At 47.1% G+C, this 26,379-nt stretch overlaps 2 protein-coding genes across 7 annotated transcripts in view; one reads left to right on the top strand and one right to left on the bottom strand.

Moving 5' to 3' along the window:
- The window catches only part of ZC3H7A (zinc finger CCCH-type containing 7A), a 32,126-nt gene extending 26,114 nt beyond the window's left edge, over positions 1 to 6,012 (bottom strand). The window contains exons 1-2 of one of the 2 annotated variants that reach the window (XM_081889106.1): positions 5,860 to 6,012; positions 984 to 1,087 (exon numbers count right to left, since the gene is read on the bottom strand). In XM_081889106.1, coding sequence (XP_081745232.1) covers positions 984 to 1,051 — 68 coding nt within the window. In that variant the 5' untranslated portion in view covers positions 1,052 to 1,087; positions 5,860 to 6,012. The remainder of the gene's footprint in view (positions 1 to 983; positions 1,088 to 5,859) is intronic. The other variant, XM_081889105.1, reaches the window with a different exon arrangement.
- A 294-nt stretch (positions 6,013 to 6,306) lies between these two features.
- On the top strand, positions 6,307 to 25,750 carry LOC309357212 (alpha-N-acetylgalactosaminidase-like). Of its 5 annotated transcripts, none has more exons than XM_081889283.1 (8): positions 6,307 to 6,424; positions 9,638 to 9,809; positions 10,868 to 11,042; positions 13,004 to 13,181; positions 13,841 to 13,935; positions 15,404 to 15,565; positions 19,141 to 19,338; positions 24,887 to 25,750. In XM_081889283.1, the coding sequence occupies exons 2-8, from the start codon at positions 9,655 to 9,657 to the stop codon at positions 25,145 to 25,147; spliced, it is 1,224 nt and encodes a 407-aa protein (XP_081745409.1). In that variant the 5' UTR covers positions 6,307 to 6,424; positions 9,638 to 9,654; the 3' UTR covers positions 25,148 to 25,750. The 5 variants fall into 5 exon arrangements, with proteins under 5 accessions (XP_081745409.1, XP_081745412.1, XP_081745408.1 ...); XM_081889282.1 differs by lacking the exon at positions 6,307 to 6,424 and adding an exon at positions 6,449 to 6,829; XM_081889284.1 differs by lacking the exon at positions 6,307 to 6,424 and adding an exon at positions 6,454 to 6,503.
- Positions 25,751 to 26,379: the final 629 nt, after the last annotated feature.

The following is a 26,379-nucleotide window of genomic DNA, read 5'->3' on the forward strand; positions in this document are numbered from 1 at the left end:
GAGGCACATGAAGAATGGCCTCAGATGATGATTGAAGGGTCCAGGTGGGTTCAGATACTGCTGAACTACAACTCTCATCAGTCCCCACAAGCATGGCCAATGCCTAGGGATGATGGGAAATGTAGTTAAGCAACATCTGAAGGGTCACACCTATGTTAGACAATCAAGCTATTTTAGAATGTGTTTAAGAGAAAAAGAGAAGAAAGAGGACAAAACTCAGAGGGCTGAGATGCCAAACCTCAAGACCTCAACTGTGGATTTTCATCCCTGTCATATATTGACTGAAGCATCAGGAACTGACCTCAGTGGCTGCTTGAGAACAGCATATGGCTTAAATAACCCTGACCATAGGGATAACGTTGAAAAAGACTGAAAGGGAGCTTTCCTCAAAGCAGAGATGCTCTTTAGTAACATGCTCCAGGGCATGAGCTGCTGCTCTGGCTGAAGGGGGAGCATGTCTCTCTGACAGGGGCCCACAATTTAATACAAACTGGGAGAGCCCCCTTGAGCCTGTGGAGAAGGCTTTTCTGCATCCCTCTGCATGTGCAGAGAAAAACTACCTTTGCACTTGAAAATTTTAATTTCTTTACACCCAAACCCTCTCCCCCCTCCAAAAAAAAAATGGAAAGGAGATGGAAACATGGTACAGCCTACAGTGATACTGCTGAGCCTGGACAAACCAAGACAGACAGCACAATCCTCTACATCTTCACTCAGACGTTCAGTCGCACTGGGTCCGACAGGTTTATTCCCAAGTAAGTGAGCACGTGATTGCAACCTAAGGAGCATTCTTCTCAAAGCCACATGGGACACAGCCAGTTTCAAGCATTGCGCTGCTCATGTGTTTATTCTGAAAGGGCAAAGCTCGCTAATTGTTTGATATGACAACCCCCCTTTTCTAAAGCATCATGTTAATTTAAACCAATGCTACCAACCAAACATAACCCATCCACCACACAGGTTTCCAGTCACCCAGGTCTTACTGTATAAACTGCAGCCCTTTCTTAATCTCCTGCAGTCTGATGCTTCTATCCACGGAAACATTGGACATGTTATCATGAACACCCAATTCTTCAGCGTGCAGCTTCTGCAACAGAAATGACAGCGGGTCGTTGGCTTGTATATCAAGCTGTTGGGAGTAATTTATGGACGAGAAGAACAATTGTAATCTCTGAAAAATACAGGCTATAGGTTAGTTCACTAAACCAAAGTTTGGTGTTACAGAAATTAGCCTAGCCTCTCTCCTGAGCTTAAGTGCTTCCCTCCACACCCTTCCTCTTCAGGCACGGCTGCAAGAAAGAATGTGGAAGCTTTCACTGCAATTTCTGAGTGACCACAGTTTGCCATGTTGCTCAAATTCCGAAGACCTGTGGTTAATTTAACTGCAATTAGAAAAAGAAAAAGAAAAAAAGCAAAGCAACTTCAAACCATTGTTAATAAAATCCATTAACCATAGTTTGTGGTCAGAAGATATGTTCAACTGCAGTTAATCTCCTCCATGCAGAAAGCCTAGGCTTGTTGTCACACTAAATCATGGTTTACCTTTACATCTGAATACAGCTTATGTGTTCACAAAATATAAGTAGATAACATTTAAAAGGAATTCGGCTTAACACATGACACCACCCAACAGCACATAGATACAGATACACCAAACTGGTTAAAAAAAAGATTCCAGAACTGTCCATTGGACAAAAATCAATTAAATCTCATGTAATTATTTCCCCCCCAATGCACGAAAGCAACAACATAGCAGACAGTTCCAGAATGATCAACAAGAGATTGGTATGGTCTCCTTGCACATCACAATATAACCAAGTTAATGACAACTTTGGTTTCTTTGTTCCTTCTTACAAGCACACAAAAGAAACAACGCACAATACATGGCTTATCATTATATCAAACCAGGGATTATGATTTGTTTCATTCTAAACAAACTACATTAGTAAGCAGACTCAGAATGCACCCCACTGCCTCTACCCAAGTATGCTCTTCAGTAGTACCTGGAGGGGTGGGAAAGGAAAAAGACCTCTCAGTGAGGACCTACAGGTAGAAACAGTAAACTGTCCCCAGCAGACTCAGACTCTCCCCATTAGTAAGGAAAGAACAAACCATTAAATTTGGTGTACATGAAAACTGGGCCAATGAAATATTTCTGAAATGCAGCCATAAGTAGTAGCACAATGGAATGAATCATTATAAAGCAGTGTTTCTAAATTGGTTGGTGTATGAAGATCTTAGGGAGGGGGATGTATGTGTTTCTAAAAATATGTGCAATATAAGTAAAAAATTAAAAGTCACAAAATTTAAATCCATTTCATAAAATAAAATAAATAGGATAGCCAGGTTTAAAAGTGTGTGTGGGATTTTTTATGGTAGCTAAAGGAGGGCAAGGGGTAGAAACACTGATTTTAGAGAGAAAGAATTATCTGCAATTATACATATCTGGTTTGGATAGAAATTCGGACTTTCAAGCTTAGGGTAAGAACTGACTTGTCAGGAATTGACAGCAGTCTCAGTTCCAAATTAACTTCCAAAGCAGTCTGTACCAAATGGAGCCATCATTGTCAACTGATTGAATTAGAAATGATTAGTAGATACTCAGAAATCCCACACCTGCTTTTCTGCACACATCACAAGAATTCTGAGCTGTTTCTTAGAACTGCACTGGAATTCCTCATGCTGAGGCTTCATGGAAGAAGGCAGGCAACAGTAAACACCAGACTCTCAACTACTAGATGGGCTGCTACAATCCCCTGTATAGAATTATTGTGCTTGCAATTATAAAATCATTGACAAATCCTAGGCAAACAATCACAACAAAGAGCGGCACCAGCACATTGAGAAGAGTCACTTTTTATTCTATTATTGCAAAAACAAATTTAGAAGGGGGGCCCTGTATAACCCTGTTAACTATCAAGAGAGAGGAACTATGCCTGACAAAGGGAATGTTTTGATGCAAGCGACCTGTTACCAAATTAGAACAAGAGAAGAGCAGGGGCAAAGAAGTTAGAATGGTGCACCAGAAGGTACCAATTTTGTGTTTTATCCCTCAGTAAATTGGTGTCAACACTGAATTAGGCAACCTTCTAAAATGTCACTCTTCGTGGCAATCATAAACTAACCTCTCACATTTCCAAGGTCCCGCTAAAGCTGTGGTTGTGCATGGGGCAGGAAACCTGTGTTCCTCCAAACACAGGACTACAATGCCTTTTGCTGGCTGGGGCTGATGGGAGGTGGAGTCCAGTAGGTTTCTCATCCCTGCCATAGTGTATGAAATCAGTTAGGCAAACCACTTCATGCATCAGTGGAAGCGAATTCTGCCCCACAGAAACTTCTTATTACAATAAATGTGTTAGTTGCTAAAATGCCACTAGACTCTAGGATTCTTTTGGCTAGAAACCAAATAATAATAATTCCAATTGCTGCAACATAAAACTGAAACTGTTATGAGAAAAATGTGAGAGCACAAAAAACTTCCTCAGAGTTACTATTTTATACTGTTCTTTTTTAAAGTGCAGAAACGCTTTTGTATTGTCATGTGGTTCAGACATATGACATTATTTTATACTGTTTAAGGCTGAAACCACCACTGATCAGCCCACGAGGGCAGAATAAGCTGCTTGAGGTACACAGAAGTCTCTCTTATATATTATATCCATTTTAAAATTGACTGGAGAGTTCTAGACAGCAAACCTGCCTTGAGGTACAGTAGGAAGATTCAAGATACTGCACTCATTTTGAGATAGGAAAATAATCTAATAATCCCATGAAAGGTCTGCCTCTGAATATTCAGTTTTAATGGAGAACAGCAGCATCAAAAAATGAGCTAAAAGAGAAGATTGACAGCTGGGAAAAGTAAAGTATTTTTTACAGCTTCAGTTTATTGTGCAGCAATTCCTAAAGCAGTTTCTATTTCAGTTTTGCTTCCTATACAATTCAGTATGCTTTTGTTGTCAACATATGGACAATCCAGAGCACATGAAGTATGCTGGCCTCATTTTACTTAACTTACTGGTGTTCATAAGTTGCCTTGCTGCCAAAAGGTGCCCACACAGCAGTATAAATACACTTATTTCACTTCTACCTCATATTTAAGGCAATGCAACAATGAACTAAGGAAACATGTCAGGCAAAATTATATGGAAGAGGCCAGCAATAAAACAGATAAAAAGCTTGGTGGAATAAAACAGTATTTATAGTCTGCTTAAAGCCTGTGAGAAAGGCAGCAAAATGAAGTACTTGGAGATAGAAGTCCACCAATGAAATCTAATCAACCTTAGAGGAAGGCCAAACAGTACATGAAGTGTCGCAATAAAAAATTTACAATTACAAGATATTTAAGTTTACATACATGCTAAAAATAAACAGAACCTGAGCAGCAAAAGTAAGCCTGCAGAAGCAAAGTAATAACCAGTTAAGAGGGAATTAAATGATTCCAAACAATGGAGCTGGGTTTTAACTGATTGTCAAAATGACAACACATGGAGGTGGGGTGGAGAGGCAGATGCGTCTCACAGGACACGGAGCTCAAACTTGGGTGCCACAACCCAAAGGGTCCTCATGAACACAGATCTCTCTTCAATTTAGTCTTACAGGAGGGAATTGGTTCCAGTAACGAGTTAATAAAAATGGGATCAGCAAGGACGAAAGAATAACAAGCAAGTAGTAAAGGCACAGTACAAATGAGAGGAATTGGGCCATCAACTAACACCTTTCTTTCTAATAGGGAATGCAGATATGGCCATGCCAAGGAAGGGACTCAAGACATCTCAGATCTGCCCACAATTCAAGCCACAGCTACCTTTCTAGACCATGAAATCATAAAAACCGAACTGGTGGGAGAAATAGAGGGGTGGGATGGAAGCCACAACAAGAGAGAGCAGCCATACAGAAACTTCAAAAGTTTCTGTGCCTGTTATTAAATCTAACAGTTTTGAGCTCCTGATGAAAACTCAAGCATTCAACCCAATACTATTACGTTGCTCTCTTTTATGCCAGTCGCTTAGGTAGAAGTTTCGGCAACCTAAAAAGTTCATCCTCCTTGAAGATCCAGCGCCTCCACGGGCTGTTACTCACACCACTTCCATATGGGAGTAGTGACATACAAGCGCCTGTAGGCTAGCAATTCTCTTTCTGCCAAACAGCCGTGCAAACTCCCACTAGCGTTCTTCCACACGCGTGTACACCCCTTTTAACAAACTTCCTTTCGGCATCGCCAGCCACCAGAAGAACTTGGCCGACAAGGCATCAATCTCATTCAACCAGACGCCCTCCTGGTACCATCAAGGCAGAGGAGGATCGGCGGCAACCACAGCTCCCGCTATACGCGCGCCCGGGAAACCAATCTCGCCTCCAAGGTGCCAACGGGACTTCGGGGAGGTTCTTCGGCCTCGCCCGCATTTGAGCTTCCGCGCGGGAATGCCGAGCACCATCCCGGCTCGCTGCCCCAAACCACCTCCCGCGACGCAGCCTCTTCTCGACCCGTCAAAGCAAGGAGTACCACGTCGCGCGCGCCTCCGGAAGGGCAAGATCCAGCCTCAGGAAGGCTTGTGCCGCTATTTATTATTATTATCATTTATTCTATTTCTAGACCGCCCGTAGCGTGTGTGTCGTCCCCCCCCAAAATCTGGACATTATTTAAGGCCTGTCTCCTCCTCCGCCCCCCTCTTTCCCTGGGGCCACAGGCACCCCTTTCCCTTCCCAGAGAGCAACAAGGGGGCTCCTCATGAGCCTCGTCCACCTCCCCGCCCCCAGCCCCGGCCCGAGGCGGGAGGCGGAGCCGCGCCACCATCCCGCTCCCTCGCAGGCCTTGCCGGGCGGTGAAGGCCTCCCCTTGCCTCGGGGCGCGGGCCTCACCTGCTCCCTCAGGCCAGGAGGCCGCGTAGCTGCTCCTGCTGCTGCTGAGGAGGCGAAGACAGCGCGGCGGAGGCACGACGAGCCAGGCCCCTTTCTCTGCCTCTCCGTCTCTCTCTCCCTCTCCGCGCTTCCTTCCTCTGGCGTGCCTTTCCGGCCTAAGGCCCCCGGCTCCTCTCGCCCGCAGCGCCCTCTACCGCTCGGAGGCCGCCTGGCGGCGCCACAATGAGGGAGCCTCCTCCAAGCGCGGCTTCGGCTGATTGGACGAGGCGGGGAGCGACGTGGGCTCTATGGGAGGCGGGGCCTCGGACGCCGCTCTCGCTTTCCCCTCACAGAGATGCCGCCGCTTCCCATTGGCTGTCGTTTGATTCCCAGGGCACGCCTCCGCTGCCTCGTTCGCCGCCTCCTCATTGGTCGAACCGACAGGAGCCCTCCCGCCGTTGGCTGCCGTGCAATGCGTCGGCGCCGCTGATAGGGCGCGTGCGTCCGGCCAACCGCCGATCTCTGCGAGTCCCGCCCTTCCCCTGACCGGGAATTAGAGTTGCTCTGTGTTCCTGAGGAAAGGCGGGTAAATGAGGCGGGGGTGCAGGAGGCGCCGCTGGTAGATGGGGTGCGGGCGTCGCCTGCCATCTTTTTTTACCCGAAGGGTTAGTCACCGGCGTTTGTCTCAGGAGGGGAACGTGACCGGCTGTCAGGTTGAGGAGAAAAGAGAGCCGGCTGTACTGCGCATGCGCGCTGTGGTGGCCTCGCGTACCCTCCCGCCTTCAAACCACCAGGGACAATGCGCCTGCGCACGACCCTCCTGGAACATGGGAGGAGCTTTCCCGAGGGGGCGTGTTTTAAAGGGCCCTCGATGATAAGTGGAGGCGTTTTCTTTCTCCGACTGGCGTCACAGTCAGCCCTTGTGACGTCACTCTGATGACGCTCGAAAAGGCCATTCAAAATGCAGTGAGGGGAATCGCACAGAGAAGGGGTAAAATGGCTCCCTACCCATTAATAATAATAAAAAAATCACAATATGGAAATTCAAAAACTTAAAAGGTCATAATTCTGGCACCTTTGAAACCTGTTTTAGTCGTCAGACTTGCTCACTTTTGCAGCCAAATGTAGTGGCTGGCCTTATCCAGACAAGGGCACAGCAGCAGGGGAGCCATCATTGAGAGACTCCCCAGTGTGGAGTGCCATCAGCTCAAAATGGTGTTTTGTTGCATACTGGTTTTGGTGGCATGCTTATGAGATTCCACAAGCGTGTGAATGCACTTTGGTGGCTAGGATTGCCTAACCTGATGAGTAGGCAGGGAGGTGGAGGAATTCCTGCAGAAAACTTAATTCAGCAGGGATTTAAGCAGTAATTCATGCCACAAGCATAAAGGAGTGATCAGAAGTTTTTTGGGGTGATATACAGGGGATGAGATTGTCTCATCATTTATGTTCCCAACCCCATCATTGTGTTCTGCGTGAGAAGGCATTCAGCAGATAACCATCCTATCAGGGGCTTCATTCAGCACAATGTTGGAATCAGGCCTTTAGTGTGGTGACACTCGCCCTTTGGAAATATCTGGGTTTTCCAACGCCATCTAGGTGCCCACCATGAGAACAGGATGCTGGGCTATGGACCTGATCCAGCAGGTTCTTGTGTCCTTAACTCTCACTAGTTTTATATCAGACAAGTGCCTTCTCTGTTATTTTGGTGCCTATTGAGTATGTTCTAAAAGTCTCTCCTAAATGGAGATCTGACTCATCAAGAGACAGTGGTGTTATTCACTGAGTCCAGAAAATAGCAAGACAGGGTTCTAGACAGAGTAGCACTTCCCTGCAAGGAGTTGGTTCATAGCTTGGGAGTACTTCTGGGTCCAACCAACATTGTTACTTGAGGCCCTGATGGCCTCAGTGACTAAGATTGCCTTTATCCTGCTATACCCCAGCTGCAGATCCTTCCAGAGTGGGTTATTGTGATACACTGTACCTGGAGCTGTCCTTGAAAACAACTTGGAAACCTCAATTGGTCCAAAATGCAGTGGCCAGATTACTAATCGGAGTTCCAATTAGAACCCATATGGTAACTCCTGTTCTAAAACGGCTGCATTGCTTGCCAGTCCCAATTCAAGGTTCTCACCCTTGTGTTTAAAGCACTAAATGACTTAGGCCTCAAGTATCCGAGAGACCACTTCCTTCCTTACAGCCCGTCTTGGGTGTTAAGAGCCATCTTGATTGTTCCACCACCCTTGGAAGGGTGGGGGTGTAGCCTTATGAGGCTTTGCCCTCGAGTGGGAAAAATATTGTGCCTGGGAATGGGAGTCAACAGACACTCAAGGAATAGTTTCGGAGAAAAGGCTTTTTATTTCTACCATCCATGAACTGGTAGAAGGAGCAAGTGTGATAAGTCACAAAAAGCATGCACGAAGTCCACAGTGATGTGCACAAACATATATACCCCTTCCAGATCCCTCCCCCTTTCTCCTCCTCCCAGAGTCCTGCCCCATGAATTCCTCTGAGCATGAACAGAAAGCTGTCTTGGGACTATTGGACTCTTGGCACCCTTCCCAGGAAAGGGGTTTCAGAGTGTTCAGATATGTTTCAATCTCTTGTTCTGGCATGGTTCCCGGACAGAAAGTAAGTTGCAATGTGGTTCTTTAGCAAGGCCAGAAGGCATCAGAAAGGCCTGAGAAACAATGGACTGTGTTCCCTACCTTTGTTACAGCAAAGCGGAATGTTTCTGATGCTTAGCTGCTGAGAAAATGATTTTGAAAGGCTTTGAGAAGCTTTGAGCCTGCTTTGGTGGGGGGTGACTTCGGGCCTAGGTGAGGTCACCTGTCTTCACCTTCCTTCAGGGGTGGCCCAGGAGAGGGCATTCTCTGTGGTTGCCCCTAAGTTGCAGAAACCCCTCCCTGCAGAGGTGGGTGTGGCATCTTCAATATATAGCGTTCATATATATATTCATCTCTTGTGAATGTAATCTGTTTTAGCTGTTTCTAATTCTAACTTTAAATGATTGTAACCTGCCCTGGGGCCTGCTGGTGAAGGGCAGGTAATAATAATAACAATTGTAATTATCTCAGTAGGTATGTGTTCTGAATTTGAATTTATTTTATATGTGCTTTCGTGTGTATATGGATATGTGTTTGTATGTACAGTATATGTATGTATGTATGTATATAAGAAACTATTTTAATTGGTTTTTATGCATGCAATTGCTTGACGTGTATTTTTATTCTACTGTTAATTGCTCCATGCTGCCTCCTGGGAAGTGAGTCATAAATGGAATAATAAATAAATGCTGTACTAGAAGTGCTTATTGCTTAGTAAATTGGAAGTGGAAAAGGCAGCATGGTACCTCTTCTTTTGCTTCCCGTTTGCTTATTGTCTTTGCCTGTTGTGACCAAAGATGCATATAAGGAGCCTCAAACATCAGAAATTATTTGAAACCACTGAAATGAAGTAATATGTTGGATTATTATAGAATCATAGAATCGTACAGTTGGAAGGAACTCTGCGGGGCATCTATTCCAACCCCCTACAATGCAATAAGCTCATATCAAGCATCCATGACAGATGACCATCCAACTTCTCCTTAAAAGCCTCCAATGAAGGTTCCACCTTCCAAAGGAGTCTGTTCCACTATCGAACAGCTCTTGCTATCAAAACGTTCTTCCTAGTGTTTAGTCAGAATCTTCTTGAATCTAACTTGAAGCCATTGGTTCAGGTTCTACCCTCCAGAGAAGGAGAAAACAACCTTGCTCCACCTCCCATGATCAGATGTGCCCTCTTCTGATTTTTACAGGGGGTGGTGTCTGAATCATGTTGCACTTTTCCCTGGGGATATTGCTGGGCCTTGCAGCCTGCTGTGCTTCCCTGGATAACGGACTGCTGAAGACTCCGCCAATGGGCTGGGTGCCTTGGGAACGTTTTAGATGTAACACAGACTGCAAAAATGATCCTGACAACTGCATCAGGTGGGGGAAATGCGCTGAAAAAGTTGTACTGAAGCTGTTGACTTGGATGCTGTTATTAAAACAATCTTTTTGGGGGGGGATTGTGGGGAGGGGGGAATGGGCATAAAGTGAGGAATTCCACTGGTTTGGTTTCTTCTTTACATCCTAGCGAACCATTAATGCAATGGTAGGGGTTGTCTGCCTGTGGTTTTTACCTGAAGTCTGCATCAACTGAAGGTGCATGAAACACACATGCTACTCTTCGTGGCTTGAACCTTAAGTTTTTTGGAACCTATCATTCTAATGAGGAAAACTACACCTGTGTCCTAAGGAAATTTTAGCTTACTTGAACAGATGCACCTACAGGCTTATTTCAGCTCCCCACACTTATATCCCTTTGAAACCAAGAACACAACAATGAGATCTGGCACATTCTTTTCTTTTCCCCTGCTTAAGAGGTCCCCCCCCCCATAACTTCAGTGATGCTGTCCCGTACCACACCTCTTAGATCACATCAGTGTAGCCACAAGGACAGGAAAAGTAAAGTATTGGACTGGCCATGTCTCATCCCATAATGAGGCAACAAAACATTTTTCAGATGGTGGGCATTGCTTTGCTGAGGCTAACTTTAAACAAGTTGTTTCCACTCTTTTAAATGGAGATTGCGAGACTCTTCCATTGTCGTACCTAAACAAACCTAGGCTTCAAGTGTACTGTGGCAATTTGCAGCCTGTTTAATCAGTGCCTTGGTTGCCCCAATGTTAATAATGTCTCCTGAAGATTCCATTTTATCAAAAGGCTTTTTATAACCAGCCCTCTTTTAAAGGGCTTGCATGACAATTCTATGTTCCTTTCTATGCAGCTAAGCTCCAGCATCATATAGATCATCTCTGAAAATCTTGGTTTTTTATTTTTGTTTTCAGCATGTTATGTATTAGTCTAGGCTGATGTTTGTCAAGTTCAATCACATTAGGCAGAGCAGCTCCAGAAAGAGTTGATAAAGGGTGGCTTTTCAAACCGGCCATCTAACACAGCAAGGCCCTGTTCACACTAGCTTTCTGACTCTTGTTCATTAACAGTGAACACTTGATCAAAGCTATGGCAGACAGGCTGGCTGGCGACGGATGGTTGCGGCTCGGCTACAAGTATGTCAACCTGGATGATTGCTGGGCAGCAAATAAAAGAGACGCGCAAGGCAGGTTGCAGCCAAACCCCGAAAGGTTCCCCAGTGGCATTAAAGCCCTTGCCGATTACGTAAGTTCAATAAAATGCATTTGTTCTGAAAGCTTTCAGATTTCTCTAAAAGCTGCAAGAAAAAAGCTACTTAAGATTAAGCTTCTGCTGTAGTTTACAGAGGGGATAGCTTTATGTATTTCTTACAGACTTTGTATGTGCAAAGGTGCTTCTACATATGCTATTTTTGTGTGACAATTGGTTAACCAATTAAATTAATAGTATTAATGTAGTCATGGTTTCTTGGCTTGCTAGTTGTGCTTTAATGGAGCAAAACAAGCCATGATGCCTAATTCAGACACAGCAAGCCAGGATCATGGTTTGTTTCCTTTTGGCACAAACAAGAAGGCATGAAAGAGCCCTCTTGTGTATTGGTTTTTATTTATTTCAACATTTTATACGCCACTTAATTGCAGTGTACAAGAAAGTCAATACAGTGGTACCTCGGGTTACATACGCTTCAGGTTACAGACTCCGCTAACCCAGAAATAGTACCTCGGGTTAAGAACTTTGCTTCAGGATGAGAACAGAAATTGTGCTCCAGTGGCGCGGCAGCAGCAGGAGGCCCCATTAGCTAAAGTGGTGCTTCAGGTTAAGAACAGTTTAAGGTTAAGAACGGACCACCGGAACGAATTAAGTATGTAACCAGAGGTACCATGAAAATGACTTAAAATGACAAAATCAGTATTCAGTTACAATGCCTGCTAGAGTAAGATTCTTCAACAGGCACCAGACTCCTACTGACTCTGGCATGTCCTGAATGGGATTGCACAACTTTCTGTGCTGTGCAAATTGGGCCAGAAAGACACACACTTTTCACTTAATTTCAGCCAAAACATTTTAACCAGAGCCAAATGGAAAGCATACACGCCACAAATTGAACTCTAAGTCTTTTTCTGCCCTTGAGGAGCCCACAAGGCACAATGAGGCAAGTTAGTTGTCTCAGCACCAAAAGAGCTCCCAGAGAGCAGTGAGCAGTGTGCTCCAGCAGGTGCACTGGAATGGGTCCCTGAACTCTGGGAACACCTCTTACTTGTCTGGATGGAGGATAGAGAGGGGTGTATGAATATGTATAGAAACTATAAAGGTCAAAACTGAACTCACCTCAAAACAGACTTTTCAAGATGATCCTTAATTCAGATGCAGCATATTTAGCAACTGGGACGTGGGTGGTGCTGTGGTCTAAACCACAGAGCCTAGGGCTTGCCGATCAGAAGGTAGGCAGTTCGAATCCCCGCGACGGGGTGAACTCCCGTTGCTCGGTCCCTCCTCCTGCCAATCTAGCAGTTCGAAAGCACGTCAAAGTGCAAGTAGATAAATAGGTACCACTCCGGCGGGAAGGTAAACGGTGGTTCTCCAGAAGCGGCTTAGTCATGCTGGCCATATGACCCGGAAGCTGTACGCCGGCTCCCTCGGCCAATAAAGCGAGATGATCGCCACAACCCCAGAGTCGGTCACGACTGGACCTAACGGTCAGGGGTCCCTTTACCTTTACCTTTATATTTAGCAAACTAAATGATTCTGTCTCCTTTGCATTATTTGAAATGCAATGAAGACTTAACAGTTGTGTTTGCTCTCTGGGAAATTTGTGCTTGTACAAATTTTTGTTTTGTTGTAGTCTGTTGTGCTGATTCAATACCTGTGTGCAAAGTAAGTTGATACGACAAAAGCAAATAAGAGAGTTGACAAAAAAGGTTAAAATTTGTATCTTTGCTCCACCCAGTTTTGTCTCTGGCTCCACCAACCAGTGGCACATGGGCTTTGGAAGTCTGCCCAGAAGAAAATGTGGACCTTGAGCTGAAAAAGGTTCATTAACTGTAGGAGATTGCTGAGCCTGCCAGCCTCAGGATCCCCAGCATCATGCTCAGAGACGGGAACATGGCCCATTTCTTGAGCTGGTATCACTGTAACCTCTGACTCTGTGTCATGGTCCCCACTGGACTCTGGGGTCATGGCGCTCCTTCTTGCCCCTTCTCACCCAGGTTCACTCCAAAGGCCTGAAGTTTGGCATCTACAGTGACCTGGGCAGCAAGACCTGCTCAGGCTACCCTGGGACGACCCTGGATACTATTGAGACAGATGCAAAGACCTTTGCCGAGTGGGGGGTTGACATGCTGAAGCTGGATGGCTGCTTCTCCAATTCTTCCATCAAGGCAGCAGGTTCGTGCTTGTCAATAAACAGGAAGGATCGCAGGAAGGAGGGGATTTTCAGTTGAAGCCGGCAAATCCCAGATTGTCCCTTTTTTTAAATGGAGTAATCCACAATGGCAGTGGGTACATTAAATGGTTTTGCTTTGTAGTTCTTTTTAGTACTAGCAGTCCTGTTTAGTTGTTAATGGCATAAGATTTATGCACCGCCTGATACAAAAATGAAACAAAACTCAAAGCGGTTTACAAAAATAGAGTTACAGTAGATGCTAGTGTTGCATTAGATGTACCAGTGTCTGTGGAAATCAGTGGGCTTCAGCATCCCTGCATAGACATTGTGTCATTTTAACAGTGGAGGCTGGTTCATTTGGGCAAATGGGGCCCATCAAGCTCTGTCTGACCTCAGCCAACCCCCACCTCCCTCCCTCCCTCCTTACTTCCAGCCAGTGGGGGGGGGCTGCCTGTCACCTTCCTCCTCCTCCTCCTTAGGCTCCCTGTTGTGTTTGCAGAACTTAGCAGGGAAGAGGATGAGAACGATACCATTTGCTCTGGTGCCACCTGCTGTTGGCCTCCCTGCTTTCCACCCCGCCGGTTCCAGCAAACCAGCTGCCACTGCTTTTGTCAGCATTAAAAACAGCCCGCTGACAGCCCTGTCTTTCTTTATTGCCCAGGCTACCCAAAGATGAGTGCAGCACTGAACAAAACAGGACGGCCCATTGCCTTTTCCTGCAGCTGGCCTGCCTACGAGGGGGGCCTTCCGCCGAAGGTAATTTCTGCACCTGTTTCAGTGTGGTGAAGAGCCAGTGTGGTGTAGTGGTTAAGAGCGGTAGTCTTGTAATCTGGGGAACCTGGTTCGAGTCTCCGCTCCTCCACATGCAGCTGCTGGGTCACCTTGGGCCAGTCACACTTCTTTGACGTCTCTCAGCCCCACTCACCTCATGGAGTGTTTGTTGTGGGGGAGGAAGGGAAAGGAGAATGTTAGCCGCTTTGAGACTCCTGAAGGGGAGTGAAAGGCGGGATATCAAATCCAAACTCTTCTTCTTCTTCTTTCTGTGTCTCTGCCTTTGCCCTGGGACAGGCAACATTCTCAAGACCATGGGACCATTTATTCCACGGGTAGAGATAAGAGACAAGACGTGTTTCATAAATGGGGGTTTCTGTGTCCGGATAGAACCCCGGTCAGCAAGTGCTTTTGCCAGTCTGGGGGAAGGGGGACGGGGTGATGGCAAACACCACTCCATCGCTGCCCAACAACCAGCCTGGCATTTTCCTCTCTTCACCTTCAGGCTGTGCATGGAGATGGATGGCCACCTTCAAGGGGTGTCAGGGACGGGCAGGGGCCTGAGGTGTGGGGAAATTTGTTGACAGAAGAGACAGTATGGAAGGAGGAAGTTCCAGGGAAAGGGGCTGCTGGTCTGTGTGGTTGTGTGCCACCCATGAAGTGGCTTCTCGTAGAGAAGGAGTCAGGAGTAGGAGATCAGGCAGCCAGAGCAAGTGGGGAAAGAGCAGGAGTCAAGAGATGAGCTGCAAGAGAGCCTGGAGAGCTCCAAGAGGGGGTCATGTCTTTGGAAAACCCCTGGGCATTCCCTCTTCTGTTGTTTCCTCATTAAAGGAAAGGCTTAAGGCAGGTGTCAGCAAACTTTTTCAGCAGGGGGCCGGTCCACTGTCCCTCAGATCTTGTGGGGGGACGGACTATTTTTTTGGGGGGGGGAATGAACGAATTCCTGTGCCCCACAAATAACCCAGAGATGCATTTTAAATAAAAGCACACATTCTACTCATGTAAAAACACGCTGATTCCCGGACTGTCCACTGGCCGGATTTAGAAGGTCCAGCCCCCTGGCCTTAGTTTGCCTACCCATGGCTTAAGGCAATGGGACTGCATCAGCCAGGGGGCGGGCAGTTAAGAAGGGACAGGGGGTGGATTACACTGTTGCTCCAAGCATCTGAGACAGAGAACAGATCTGCAATCATAGTTTGCCTAGACAGCTAGTTAGCGAGGAGTGTTATTGTATATCACTTGTATGTGCTTCACCAGTCGCTTGTCTGCATTGGTCCAGATGTTGTCGGGACAAGGGGCTGTACTTGACCCAACAGCTGTTAGTTATAAGATTTGTATCTGTTCATTTGCTCAGCCTGTGAACTTGTACTGCTTGAGTGCAGAAGCAAGCGCGCGGGCAGAACCAGATTCCTAGCAACGTCTGTGCCGTTGTGTCTCTGTTGTTTTTATCCAGGTGAATTATACCTTACTTGGCAAAATATGTAACCTGTGGAGAAATTTTGGTGATATCGAAGACTCTTGGGACAGCCTCTTCCACATCATTGAGTGGTATGGAAATCATCAGGACATAATTCAGCCTGTTGCAGGACCGGGAAGGTGGAATGATCCTGATACGGTAAAGCCAACTCTTCCCATACTGCCGTCCCTTCTGCTTAGAATTCTTGTAGGCTCTAAGAGAAACACTAAGTGCAGTACGGTGGTGCCTCGCAAGACGAAAATAATCTGTTCCGCGAGTCTCTTCGTCTGGTGGTTTTTTCGTCTTGCGAAGCAACCCTAATAGCGGCTTAGCGGATTAGCGCTATTAGCGGTTTAACGGCTTAGCGGCTATTAAAGGCTTAGCGGCTAAAAGGCTATTAGCGGCTTAGCGGCTTAGAAAAAGGGGGGAAAGCGAAAAAAATCGCAAGGCTCGCAAGACGAAAACGTAGGGAAATTCGTCTTGCGAAGCGCATCGAAAAACGGAAAACCCTTTCGTCTAGCAGGTTTTTCGTCTTGCGAGTCATTCGTCTTGTGGGGCACCACTGTACTAGGATTGTAGACTGTTGCTTTTAGGGAGAAGACAGAAACACTGTAGCATCATCAATGCACAGAAGGGATTGCAGAAGGCAGACATCTAAAGGTAATGGATTTTTCGGAGCTAGCTGACCTGACTGGAAGAGTTCGTGACCAGAAGGAGGAGGGGTACCAGGAAGAATAGAAAAAAATTAAAGACTACTTAGCCAAATATGTTAAGATAACTTAATTGAAAAAGCTTGCAAATACTAGATAGGCCTAGGATTTAAACATGCAATGTGATAAATTAATATGTTGAAATGCCGAATGGGAAGGTTAGAAAGATGTTAAGTGACTAAGTTAATTTTATGAGAATATTGGTTTTGGGAAACCGTTAAAGTGATATACACTGAAATTCAAACAAGGGGATACGAGGAAGTCGCTTAACAATGTTAATAAGATTAGTTACAATAAGGTTAGGATTTATGTTTGTTTGTTTATTTGTTTGTGTGTTTAAAATTTTTCTGGAAAACTAATAAAAAAAATTGAAGGGGAGAAAAAGACATCCAAAGGTGTTCTGGAAAGATTTCTGTCCCGGGGCAGAAAATATTAGACATGGGAAAATATTTTTTCTGTTTGGACTTACCGGGAGGTGTGGGGGCAGGGTTCTAACCCCAGTGGGGGGCATGTTCCAGGCACAGAAGCCAGGGATAGCCAGGTTACAGGTTGCCAGACCACTTCCAGAAAGTCAGGTCAAACCAGGATCAAGCCCCCAGCAAGGCCAGGCCAGACAAGGCAGGGGGCAAGTCTAGGTAAATAAGGTCAGTCAAGGCAGAGGTCAGAAGGCAAGCCAAGTAGCACCCTGGATAGCTCCCATAGTCTGCCAGTCCGATAAGGAAGGCCTGAATGTTCCTCCAACATCCTTCAAACCCAGACTGAGCCTTAAATCAGCCTGCAGTCTCCTTTTGGCAGCTTTCCCTTCCCATAGTAAGTGGAGCCTCTACTCTTAAAGGGTCCCTGATAGTTTCAGCAGCCAGTGGTGTAGGAAGGCCAAGTTTGTACTAGCTCCTCTGAGCTGGTGTTTTTGGAAGGCAACGCTAGAGAGGTGCTGTCACTGTGGACTCCTCTGGTGCTGGGACTTGCAAAGGACCTCACAGAAGGCACACTATCCTCCCAAGCAAATATAGCCTTGGAGTCCAGGTCCTTTTTCCTCTGAGGATGGGGGAGCTATGTACCTTTAGAGGGAGCACAGCCCTGTCCAGAACAGGCAACTCGAATTTGAGCACCATTTACCCACAGAGCATCTGCCTTGCCAGGATCCAAACTCACTTTATTGCCCCTCATCCAGTCCTCAGGTGCCCACAGCATTATGGCACCAGTCCAGGTCTTGCATGACCTCTCCTGATTCAGAGAACTAGAGCTGCATGTCATCAGTATGCTGATGGCACCATGCTCCTAAAGTCTGCTCCCAGTGGCTTCCTTTAGATGCTAAATAACATCTAGGACAGAATGTTGCCCTGCAGAACCTTCATGCACAGAAACAGGACACTTCTGAATTCTGGCTGTTGGGAACAAACCCCAAGGCTGTCACCTTGCATGCTGCAGTCATGTATTTCCCAGAGATATCTTGAGTGGTTGCTCTGGAGAGGGAGTGGTCGGTGAGAAGGGCTTCAGTCTGATCCAGAATCTGCACTTCTTATAATAGCTCCAAGGCAATCTGAGAAAAGAAGACTGTAGGTCTGATTTAGGAGGGCATTTGGACTGCAAATGATAAGAGAGGCAGGGAAATCCCTAAACCAAGCCTGACACACTCCAAGTAACCACTAGAGGGTGTTTCCCTTCCTCTGTTCTGCAGAGGTTCCTTTTAATTTCCAGCACTTTTAATTCCTATACAGTCGTGCCTTGGAAGTTGAACGGAATCCGTTCCGGAAGTCTGTTCAACTTCCAAACGTTCGAAAACCAAAGCGCGGCTTCTGATTGGCTGCAGCCAGCTTCCTGCAGCCAATCGGAAGCTGTGGAAGCCCCATCGGACATTCGGCTTCCAAAAATATTTCGCAAATATTTCTGGGTTTGCAGCGTTCGGAAGCCAAAACGTTTGAGAACTAAGCTGTTCAAAAACCAAGATACGACTGTACTGCCTTTCAAGTTTCTCTGCCCACAGGTAGAAATTTATTGATTTATTTGACACTATTTTTATATACTGCTTGACTGCAAGAAAAACTTCAAAGTGTACAAAAAGAATCAACATTAATTTGATAGGAATCTACCTATCCAAAGGGAACATTGACACAGATCCTAAGAAAGTGGTCTGCAATGGGCAATGTGTGCCTCTGCAGTTGTGGCAGGGCTCCCAAGCCCCAGCTACCATGGCCAGCAGTCAGGGATGATGGGAGCTGATCAGCTCATTCAGCAGAAGTCCCCCATGAATTGTGCCCCCCTTGAGTCAGGGCTGCCCTCCACTCTTAGTGGTGCCCATACTCAGCAGCCCCCAGGGATAGTGGCCCACCTTGAAGGTTACTGCATGGTTTACTGGCGTGTGTATAAACAAAGGGCTTTGCAAGCCAGTAATTCATTGTAGAAAATGAATTATTACAAATGGCAAAATAAGAATACCTCATTCTGCAAGTCCTTGGCAGCTAGTAGTTGTAATGACTCACTTGGAAAGGTGCCCTGTGAATATTTAAGATGTTGTAGTTAATATTGATTTATATATCGCTTGTTTGCCAAAATGGCAAAGTGTTTTACAATGATTAAAATCAGTAAATAATTAAAGTACACAATTAACAAATCCATTAAGGCATTAAAACATACAATCAACCATTTAAAAGTGTGATAATGAATACCATTGAACAGTTAAAGCAATAAAACCGCATATTCCGTTCAGGGGAACACTTACCTAAACAGGTGTGTCTTCAAGGGCTGGAGGAATGCCAGCACATATGGAGGGCTGTGATGTTTCAGCAAGGAGAGCATTCCACAACACTGGCACCAAAACCTGCCTCTGTGTTACCACAAGGTAATAACCATCAGGCCATGGCAAACCTAATCAGGGATAAACTCGTTCCAATTTGTTTTTACGTTCAGGATCCGGTTTCGAAGCTGTAAATCATTTTTCCCTTTTGTGTTGCTCTTCCTCTAGAAGATGACACGCTGCTGAATAAAATATTCTTTCTCTTGTGTTGTGTTCCCCCCCACCACCAGCTGATCATTGGTAACTTTGGCCTGAGCTACGAGCAGTCGAAAGTGCAGGTGGCCCTGTGGGCAGTGCTGGCGGCCCCTTTCTTCATGTCCTGTAACTTGCGGACTATCTCGACCGAGGCCAAGAACATCTTGCAGAACCCACTGCTCATCTACATCAACCAAGACAATCTGGGGATTCAAGGGAAGCGTATTGCAAAGGTACGGTTACTGAGTCACTGAGACGGGGACCTGAGCAGTAGCGTTCTTTATCCTTAGGGTGGTTGCAAGAGCCTGAAAACATGTCATCCATGGAATGAATCGTCCATGCAGCAGCTAAGCTGCATATGGACATACAAAGCCACTTTGTGCCAGGGCCAGATTAATCCATCTACCTGAGCATCCCCTATTCTGATTGGCAGCAGCTCCCCAAGGTCTTAAGTCCCCCTGTTCACAATTCCCTGTCCCCCAAGATCCTTCAACTCAGGTCCTGGGAACCTCTTTGCAGTCTGAAAGCTGTGTGCCTGTGGTGGGTGGAGCCAAAGGCAAAATGGGTGTGGCCAATGGGACAGTGGGTGGAGCCAGGGGGAAGTGAGTGAAGCAAGTTATCTGACAAAAGTCAGCTGTGTAGGAGTCCGAGGTTACTGTACACACACCTCTCCAGCCAGGCAAACATGAGGCGTTCTCCTAGTTCAGGAAGGCATTCCAACTAGGCAAAATCACTTGAGGGGAGATGGAAGGGAGTATTATTATTATTATTCTCATCATTTAATTAAAATTATATCCCTGCCTTCTTCCCATGCACCCCAGGGCTGCAAAAAGATATACAATTAAAAATCAAAGCAAAAACGTTCCAAAACAGATTAAAGCATTCTAAACGCCAACCACAATAAAAAGCGTACTGTATTGGCCTGAATATAAGTCTCACTCCCCCCCCCCCACCAAATTACAACTGTGAAAAGTTAAGGTGTGGCTTATATTCTCAACCTTACGGTATGCAGCCAGGAACACGGCAAAGCGGCCCCCACCCTGTGCGTGGTCCCCCATCCTCTCCCCCAAGGCCGGGAAGGGAGAGAGGGTGAGGAAGGGGAAAGGCCAATGGCAACGCAGCGCAGCTCCCTCCCCCCCATCCAGTATGCAGCCAGGAGCAGCGAGGAATGAAGCGGCTTATATTTGGGTATTTTTTCTTTTCTTTCCCTCCAATCTTAAACGTGCAGCTTATATTTGGGTGTGGCTTATATTCGGACCAATACGGTACTTTCATCCACTGATCTCAGGGTTGCCAGGAACAGTATTCTTCAGCCAGCAAAAGCAGGAGTGTTTTCCATTCCCTCCTGAAGGTTAGCAATAATGTAGCAAGGCCACCTCACCAGGGAGGGCATTCCACAACTGGGCAGCTACCACTGAAATGGCTGTGTCACGGGTCAGCGCCAACCGGGCAGCCCTCCCAGGTGTGGCCTGGGGAGAGTCTTGAGCACCAGCTACAGTGGCCTGGAGGGACTCATCTGGTCCCTGGGCTTTCGGTCCCCCACCCTTGCTTTAACTGGAGGTGGCAGGGATAAAACCTGGGGCCTGCCTACAAAGCAGATGCTCTGGCGCTAAGATGGGGTCGCAGCAGGATTCCTAGAGTCCCAGGAATATTGTTTCTCTTTAATGTGTAAGTGGCCTTGAGACAGAGGTTTAGAAGGTGATTAATACAATAATACAATGAAGCCTTTGTTGATGTTTCTTTGTTTGCCTACACAGATTGCTTCTTAGCCTTCTCTCTCATGTCAAACGCTGTACTTCGCCGCTGCAGAGTAATTCATAGAAAGCTGCTCTCTGCCAATATGCATCTAAGTCAGTATTGTCTGCCCTGACTGGCAGCTCAAGACTGGTAGGGGTTTCAGGCAGGGGTTGTTCCTTAAACCTCAGGCCTTCTCTTGGCAAAGCAAATGTTCTACCGCTGAGGCACAGCTCTTCCCTGAGTGCTGGACATCGCCATAAACAGCTGAGGGACATGGGAGGGGCGGGAGAGGCTGAGCAATGCCAGTTTGTAAGAAAAACAACATGTGGCATTTTCCAAGTTGGGCAGAAGCTCTAAAACCAGGAAACCAGAAACGGGATGTCCTGCGTAACCGTTTTTCTATTCAAGGTAAACAGAGGGGAAGAAAGAGCCACAAATGAGCAGGAGCAGTTAGGAGCGGTTCCCACATGGCCACTGAAGCACTGGATGACACAGCAGCAGCTGGCTTTGTGGCAGGATCCAGCTTGGGCTTTTGAGTCTCCTGGGGCTACCTTGGCCAGCACCTTCTTTCCGTAATTGTCCTCGCACGCACTCATCCCTTGTGGCATGTGAACTCGATCAGCATCGCGACTTAGCGCTTTGCCCTCCCGCTCCTTCCTGCAACCAGCAGGCGATTTGTTTTCTTACCTTCTTGGTCATTAATATTACTCCGGTGACACCCTCCTCCCCCGGATATCTGTCCCTCCCACACACGGGCCACCCTTCCACCTGATCCCAAATCAATGGGAGCCACACCCCATTTTGTAATGAGGCTCCAGCTGTGAGTGTGATACCTGCTGATAGTCACGGCCTGCAGGTTTCCCCCACACACATAACCAATTCCTAGGATTGATAGGCACAGCAGGATAATAATTAAGCAGAGTATCGAACCTAATAATAGCTCTGTGCACTCTCTTTGTCACACCCCGGATTAGGTTGTGCCAATACTGGGAATTTGGTGGCTATAGCCAGAACTCTGCTTGAGCAGGTTTGGTTGGCCTGCGGGCCTCCAGATGTTGTCAGACTCCCAGTACCCATCAGCCCCAGCCAGCGGGAGCAGTGTTCAGGGATGATGGGAGTTGTAGTCCAGCAGCTTCCGGAGAGCTACAGGTTTCCTGTCCCCAGCTTGAAAGAAGCCCATGTCGTAACCATTCACTGCAGTCCTGTGCTGTCAAGCACTGGCTGGGTGCAGAGGAATGGTCAGAGGAACCAGCTGGGAAGAAGACACAGAGCCCAGGGAATGGTGGTGGGATGATGATGAACGGTCAGAGGGAGAAGACTGGGAGGAGGAGGTGTCGGAAGCTAAAGGGATAACAGGACTTAGTGAGCAGGGAGAGTCTGTAGCAGAGAGCAGTGCAGAATCAGAGGCAGAAGCTGAAGTGGGAGAGGAGGGAGGCCAAGAAGCAGAGATGAAGAGTCATGAGTGTCTTCCCCGCCTGCTGTGATGAGCTCCACTCCCTGCTTGTCCCCCAGAACCAGGAGAGGCATAAAAGACAGATACAGTTGCTTGGGGGGGAATCCCTGGAGAGGAGGGGGACTTAGACAGCTGTGGGGAGGCAGGGATCTTTAGTCTCTTCAACTGCTTCATGGGGGCAAGACCTGAGTTGCTCATTAGGCCTGACACTCCTGTGCAGATGCTGTTTTGCTAATAAAGAGTTTATTGTCACTTCCTATGCTACAGCACTGGCCACAGTCATTTTCCTATCGGAAGCCGGCCCTCAAATGCTGACCATCAGGAGTAACACCATCACTGCCTCCCCCAAACTCCTCCACTTCTGTATGTATCACATCCCTGCAGAGTTGCATGGACAGTGACCTCAAGAAGGAGCGGAAGTCTGCATAGCTCTGCCTCGCATGCAAATAGTCTCAGGTTCCATTCCCGCCATCTCCAGGTAGACGTCTTGCCTGAAACCCTGAAAAGCCTTTGCCAGACAGTGGGTCTGACCCAGTATAAGGCAACTACGAATTTTGTTCGTAGGCGCAGGGCAGAGATTGTGTGCATTGTAGGTCACCAGACCCTTTGAGAAAGCAGACCGGTGCCTGATGGCTTGGGTGGAATTGCTGCCATTTCCTGTACACAGTGTCAAGGCAGCAGTTTATGAATGAATGGTAATTGTGGCGATGGCAATGCCCAGTGATAAATATTTATCCAATGTCCAAATGACTGGGCGCTGTACGAAAGTCAATTGTAATGCAGATTGTGAGCTGCAACCATAAAAAAGAAAAGCGTAAACATGTCTAAAACCAGTTACATAAATAAACACAATGCAAACATTTAAAAACAATTCCGTGTTCAAAAACAGCTCTGATGCTGAGTGGCAGAAAGATCTCCACTTGAAACGCTTGTTGAAAGAGGAAAGTATTCAGCAGGTGCCGAAAAGATGACAAAGATGGCGCCTGACTAGTATGCAACGTAGGGGTGGGGAACCTTTGGCCCGCCAGATGTTGCCGAACCTCAACTCCCATCAGCCCCAGCAAACATAGTCAGTGACGAGGGACGGTAGGAGTTGTTGTTCATCAACACCTTGGAGGGCCAAAGCTCCCTCACACCTGGTGTAAAGGGAGGGAATTCAAAAGAGTAGGCTGGATTCCTACATCATATGTGTCAGGACCCGGAGTCGAGCGTAGGTCAACAATAAAGAAAACACTGTCAGCGCAGTTAGCTCTTTATTCAAAACAGCTCAGGCCTAGTGATCACAGCAACTCTTCCCAGTAGGTTGTGCCCTCAGTGAGGCAGTTGCAAGGGCTGAAGGTCCCTGCCTTGCCACCACTCTCTAAGGCTTCTCGTCTTCAGGGGTCTTTCCAAAGCAGTTGCAGCTGTGTCTATGCACAACCCATCTCTGCTCTGCTCTTTTCCTTTCTCTGCGTGTTCTAGGAGATCAGGACGGAGGGGAGCTGGTGGCAGCAGGAGGGGGAGACTCCCTGGCTTCTTCAACAGCCTGTCTCAACTCTGCTTCTTCACACACACACACACACACACACACACACACTGCTTCTGCTTTTGACTCTGGACTGCTCTCTGGCACAGACTCTCCCTTCTCACTAAACCCTGTTGCCTCTTCTGCTTCCAACACCTGCTCCTCCCAGTCTGCTCTCTTTTCTCTCCCTGACCACTCATCGTCATCCCACCACCAATCCCCAGGCTCTGAGCCTTTTCCCCTCAGGGGTTCCCCAGCTGGTGTCTCCCACCATTCCTCTGTCTCCAGTCAGCCAATCCATGACAGACACATTGGAGAGCCAGTGTGGTGTAGTGGTTAAGAGCGGTAGACTCGTAATCTGGTGAACCGGGTTTACGTCCCCGCTCCCCCACATGCAGCTGCTGGGTGACCTTGGGCCAGTCACACTTCTCTGAAGTCTCTCAGCCCCACTCACCTCACAGAGTGTTTGTTGTGGGGGAGAAAGGGAAAGGAGAATGTTAGCTGCTTTGAGACTCCTTCTGGTAGTGATAAAGCAGGATATCAAATCCAAACTCTTCTCTTCTTCAAACTCTTGACCTTCTGATAAGGTGGTGCCTGCAGGAGGTCTTTGATTGCGTTTATAACAGGTGTGGCATTATTTTAGATCTTTAAGGTGTGAGTTACCCAGTAGTTTGAGAGCCAGTGTGGTGTAGTGGTTAAGAGTGGTGGTCTCGTAATCTGGGGAACCGGGTTCGCATCTCCGCTCCTCCGCATGCAGCTGCTGGGTGACCTTGGGCCAGTCACACTTCTCTGAAGTCTCTCAGCCCCACTCACCCCACAGAGTGTTTGTTGTGGGGGAGGAAGGGAAAGGAGAATGTTAGCCGCTTTGAGACTCCTGAAGGGGAGTGAAAGGCGGGATATCAAATCCAAACCCTTCTCTTCTTCAAACTCTTGACCTTCTGATAAGGTGGTGCCTGCAGGAGGTCTTTGATTGCGTTTATAACAGGTGTGGCGTTATTTTAGATCTTTAAGGTGTGAGTTACCCAGTAGTCTCCCAGCATAAAGCTAAAAGTCAGTAACCAAGCCTCTCCCCATCTCTGCCTGACAGAGCCAACACTTGGAAGTATGGAAGAGGCCCCTTGTCAATGGCCAGTTCGCGGTAGCAGTGATGAACAACGGCACTGATGGGGCACCGAAGCCAATTGTGACGACTCTGAGACTTCTGGGCATTTTGGACTGCAAGGCAGGCTACAAGGTCTATGAAGTGCTGGAAAAGTTGTTCATGGGGACCTACAAGCTCAACAACCCCATTCGCACCAAGGTCCCTCCGACCGGCGTGGTCCTGTTCTTCCTCAGGCCTTTGTGCTGATCTTCCCTTTCCGCAAGGACTCAATGTGCTTCAGGTGTCACAAGGGAAGCCGACAGCTAAGGAAACCAGCAGCCAAGGCACGAAAGCTTCTTCTTCCTCCTTGTGGAGGGCTTTGGCAATGGGCACAGGGGATAAACAGAACCATGGAAAAGCTGGACCCTCCACCCAATTTCTCTGGGTGTTTTGGGGATATTTAGAAAACTCTCTTGAGAAGTATGTACCTACCTGTGTGGAAGAGAGTTGCAGGACCCCAAAGGAGCTGCCTCCACGGAAATTACCTTTTCTGGATTAGCCTCACAGAACTACACAAGAGGGAGGGTGCAATTCCCACTGCTGCCCAAAGCTTATGCGCATGGCGCAGAATGGCCCAGATCTGTCCATTGGCACCTTCAGCCATGCAGAAAAACAACTGCTGCAAAACTGTTGTGTGTAGCGCAGCCCTTGAAGGTAGCAGGAACCAGGGGCAGTTTGGAAGCTAAACGCATTTCCTTCCCTCCATCCTCATTAGGATTACCTGGAAAATCATGGAAGTGCCCTGTCCTTTGTCGCTCAGGTCTCCAGTCCCTCTCCCAAATCAATGAAGTCGTACTGGTTTTAATTGTATGGTTGTGTCCTCTGATGGCCTGGCTCTCTTTCCATTTCTTTCCGTTCAGAGAGAAGGGGTTCCCCCGTCTCCTGGGCTGCAGGAGCACAGCTTTTCTTTCTTACAAACCCTCTTTGTCTCTCTTACTGCAAGACAGCCCAACTCACACTGTGCTGCACATGGAATCTCTGTGCAGGGGAAAAGGGGTTTCTTAACTATATCTTAACACTTGAAAGTAGCTCTCCTAGGTAAGTAAAGGAATGCTTTCTGGTATCTGCTGGTTTGATATGGTCTGCATATGCACCATATATTTAAAACACATTCCTCCTCCCCTCCCCCCTCCACACGCAAACAAAGAATCCTGGGAACTGTAGTTTATCCCCTACAGAGCTACAGTTCCCAGTACCCTTAACAAATGACAGTTCCCCCAGGATTCCTTGGGGAAAGCTGTGTGCTTTAAATGTATAGTGCATTTGCAGCCTTAATCTGGAAGAAGAGCCTCTTTCACAGCAACGTCCCATCACCGAAAAGCCCCTTCAGTCAGTTTTAACTATCTTTCCACCTAACAGTCGGTAGTAGGGGAATTAATTTATGCGATCTGTAGAACCCCCCCCCCAAAAAAAGTGTTCTTCAGTGACAGAGGTTTGTG

The sequence above is a fragment of the Podarcis melisellensis genome (genome assembly GCF_964234715.1).
Source record: "Podarcis melisellensis genome assembly, chromosome: 14".
Taxonomy (NCBI): Eukaryota; Metazoa; Chordata; class Lepidosauria; order Squamata; family Lacertidae; genus Podarcis; species Podarcis melisellensis.

Excerpts from the sequence above, each read along its gene's own strand:
- LOC309357212 (XM_081889283.1), top strand. The coding sequence starts at position 9,655 with ATGTTGCACTTTTCCCTGGGGATATTGCTGGGCCTTGCAGCCTGCTGT. Across the intron at positions 15,566-19,140 it reads GGTGGAATGATCCTGATACG|CTGATCATTGGTAACTTTGG; the intron begins GTAAAGCCAACT and ends CCCCACCACCAG. Across the intron at positions 19,339-24,886 it reads AAGGGAAGCGTATTGCAAAG|AGCCAACACTTGGAAGTATG; the intron begins GTACGGTTACTG and ends TCTGCCTGACAG.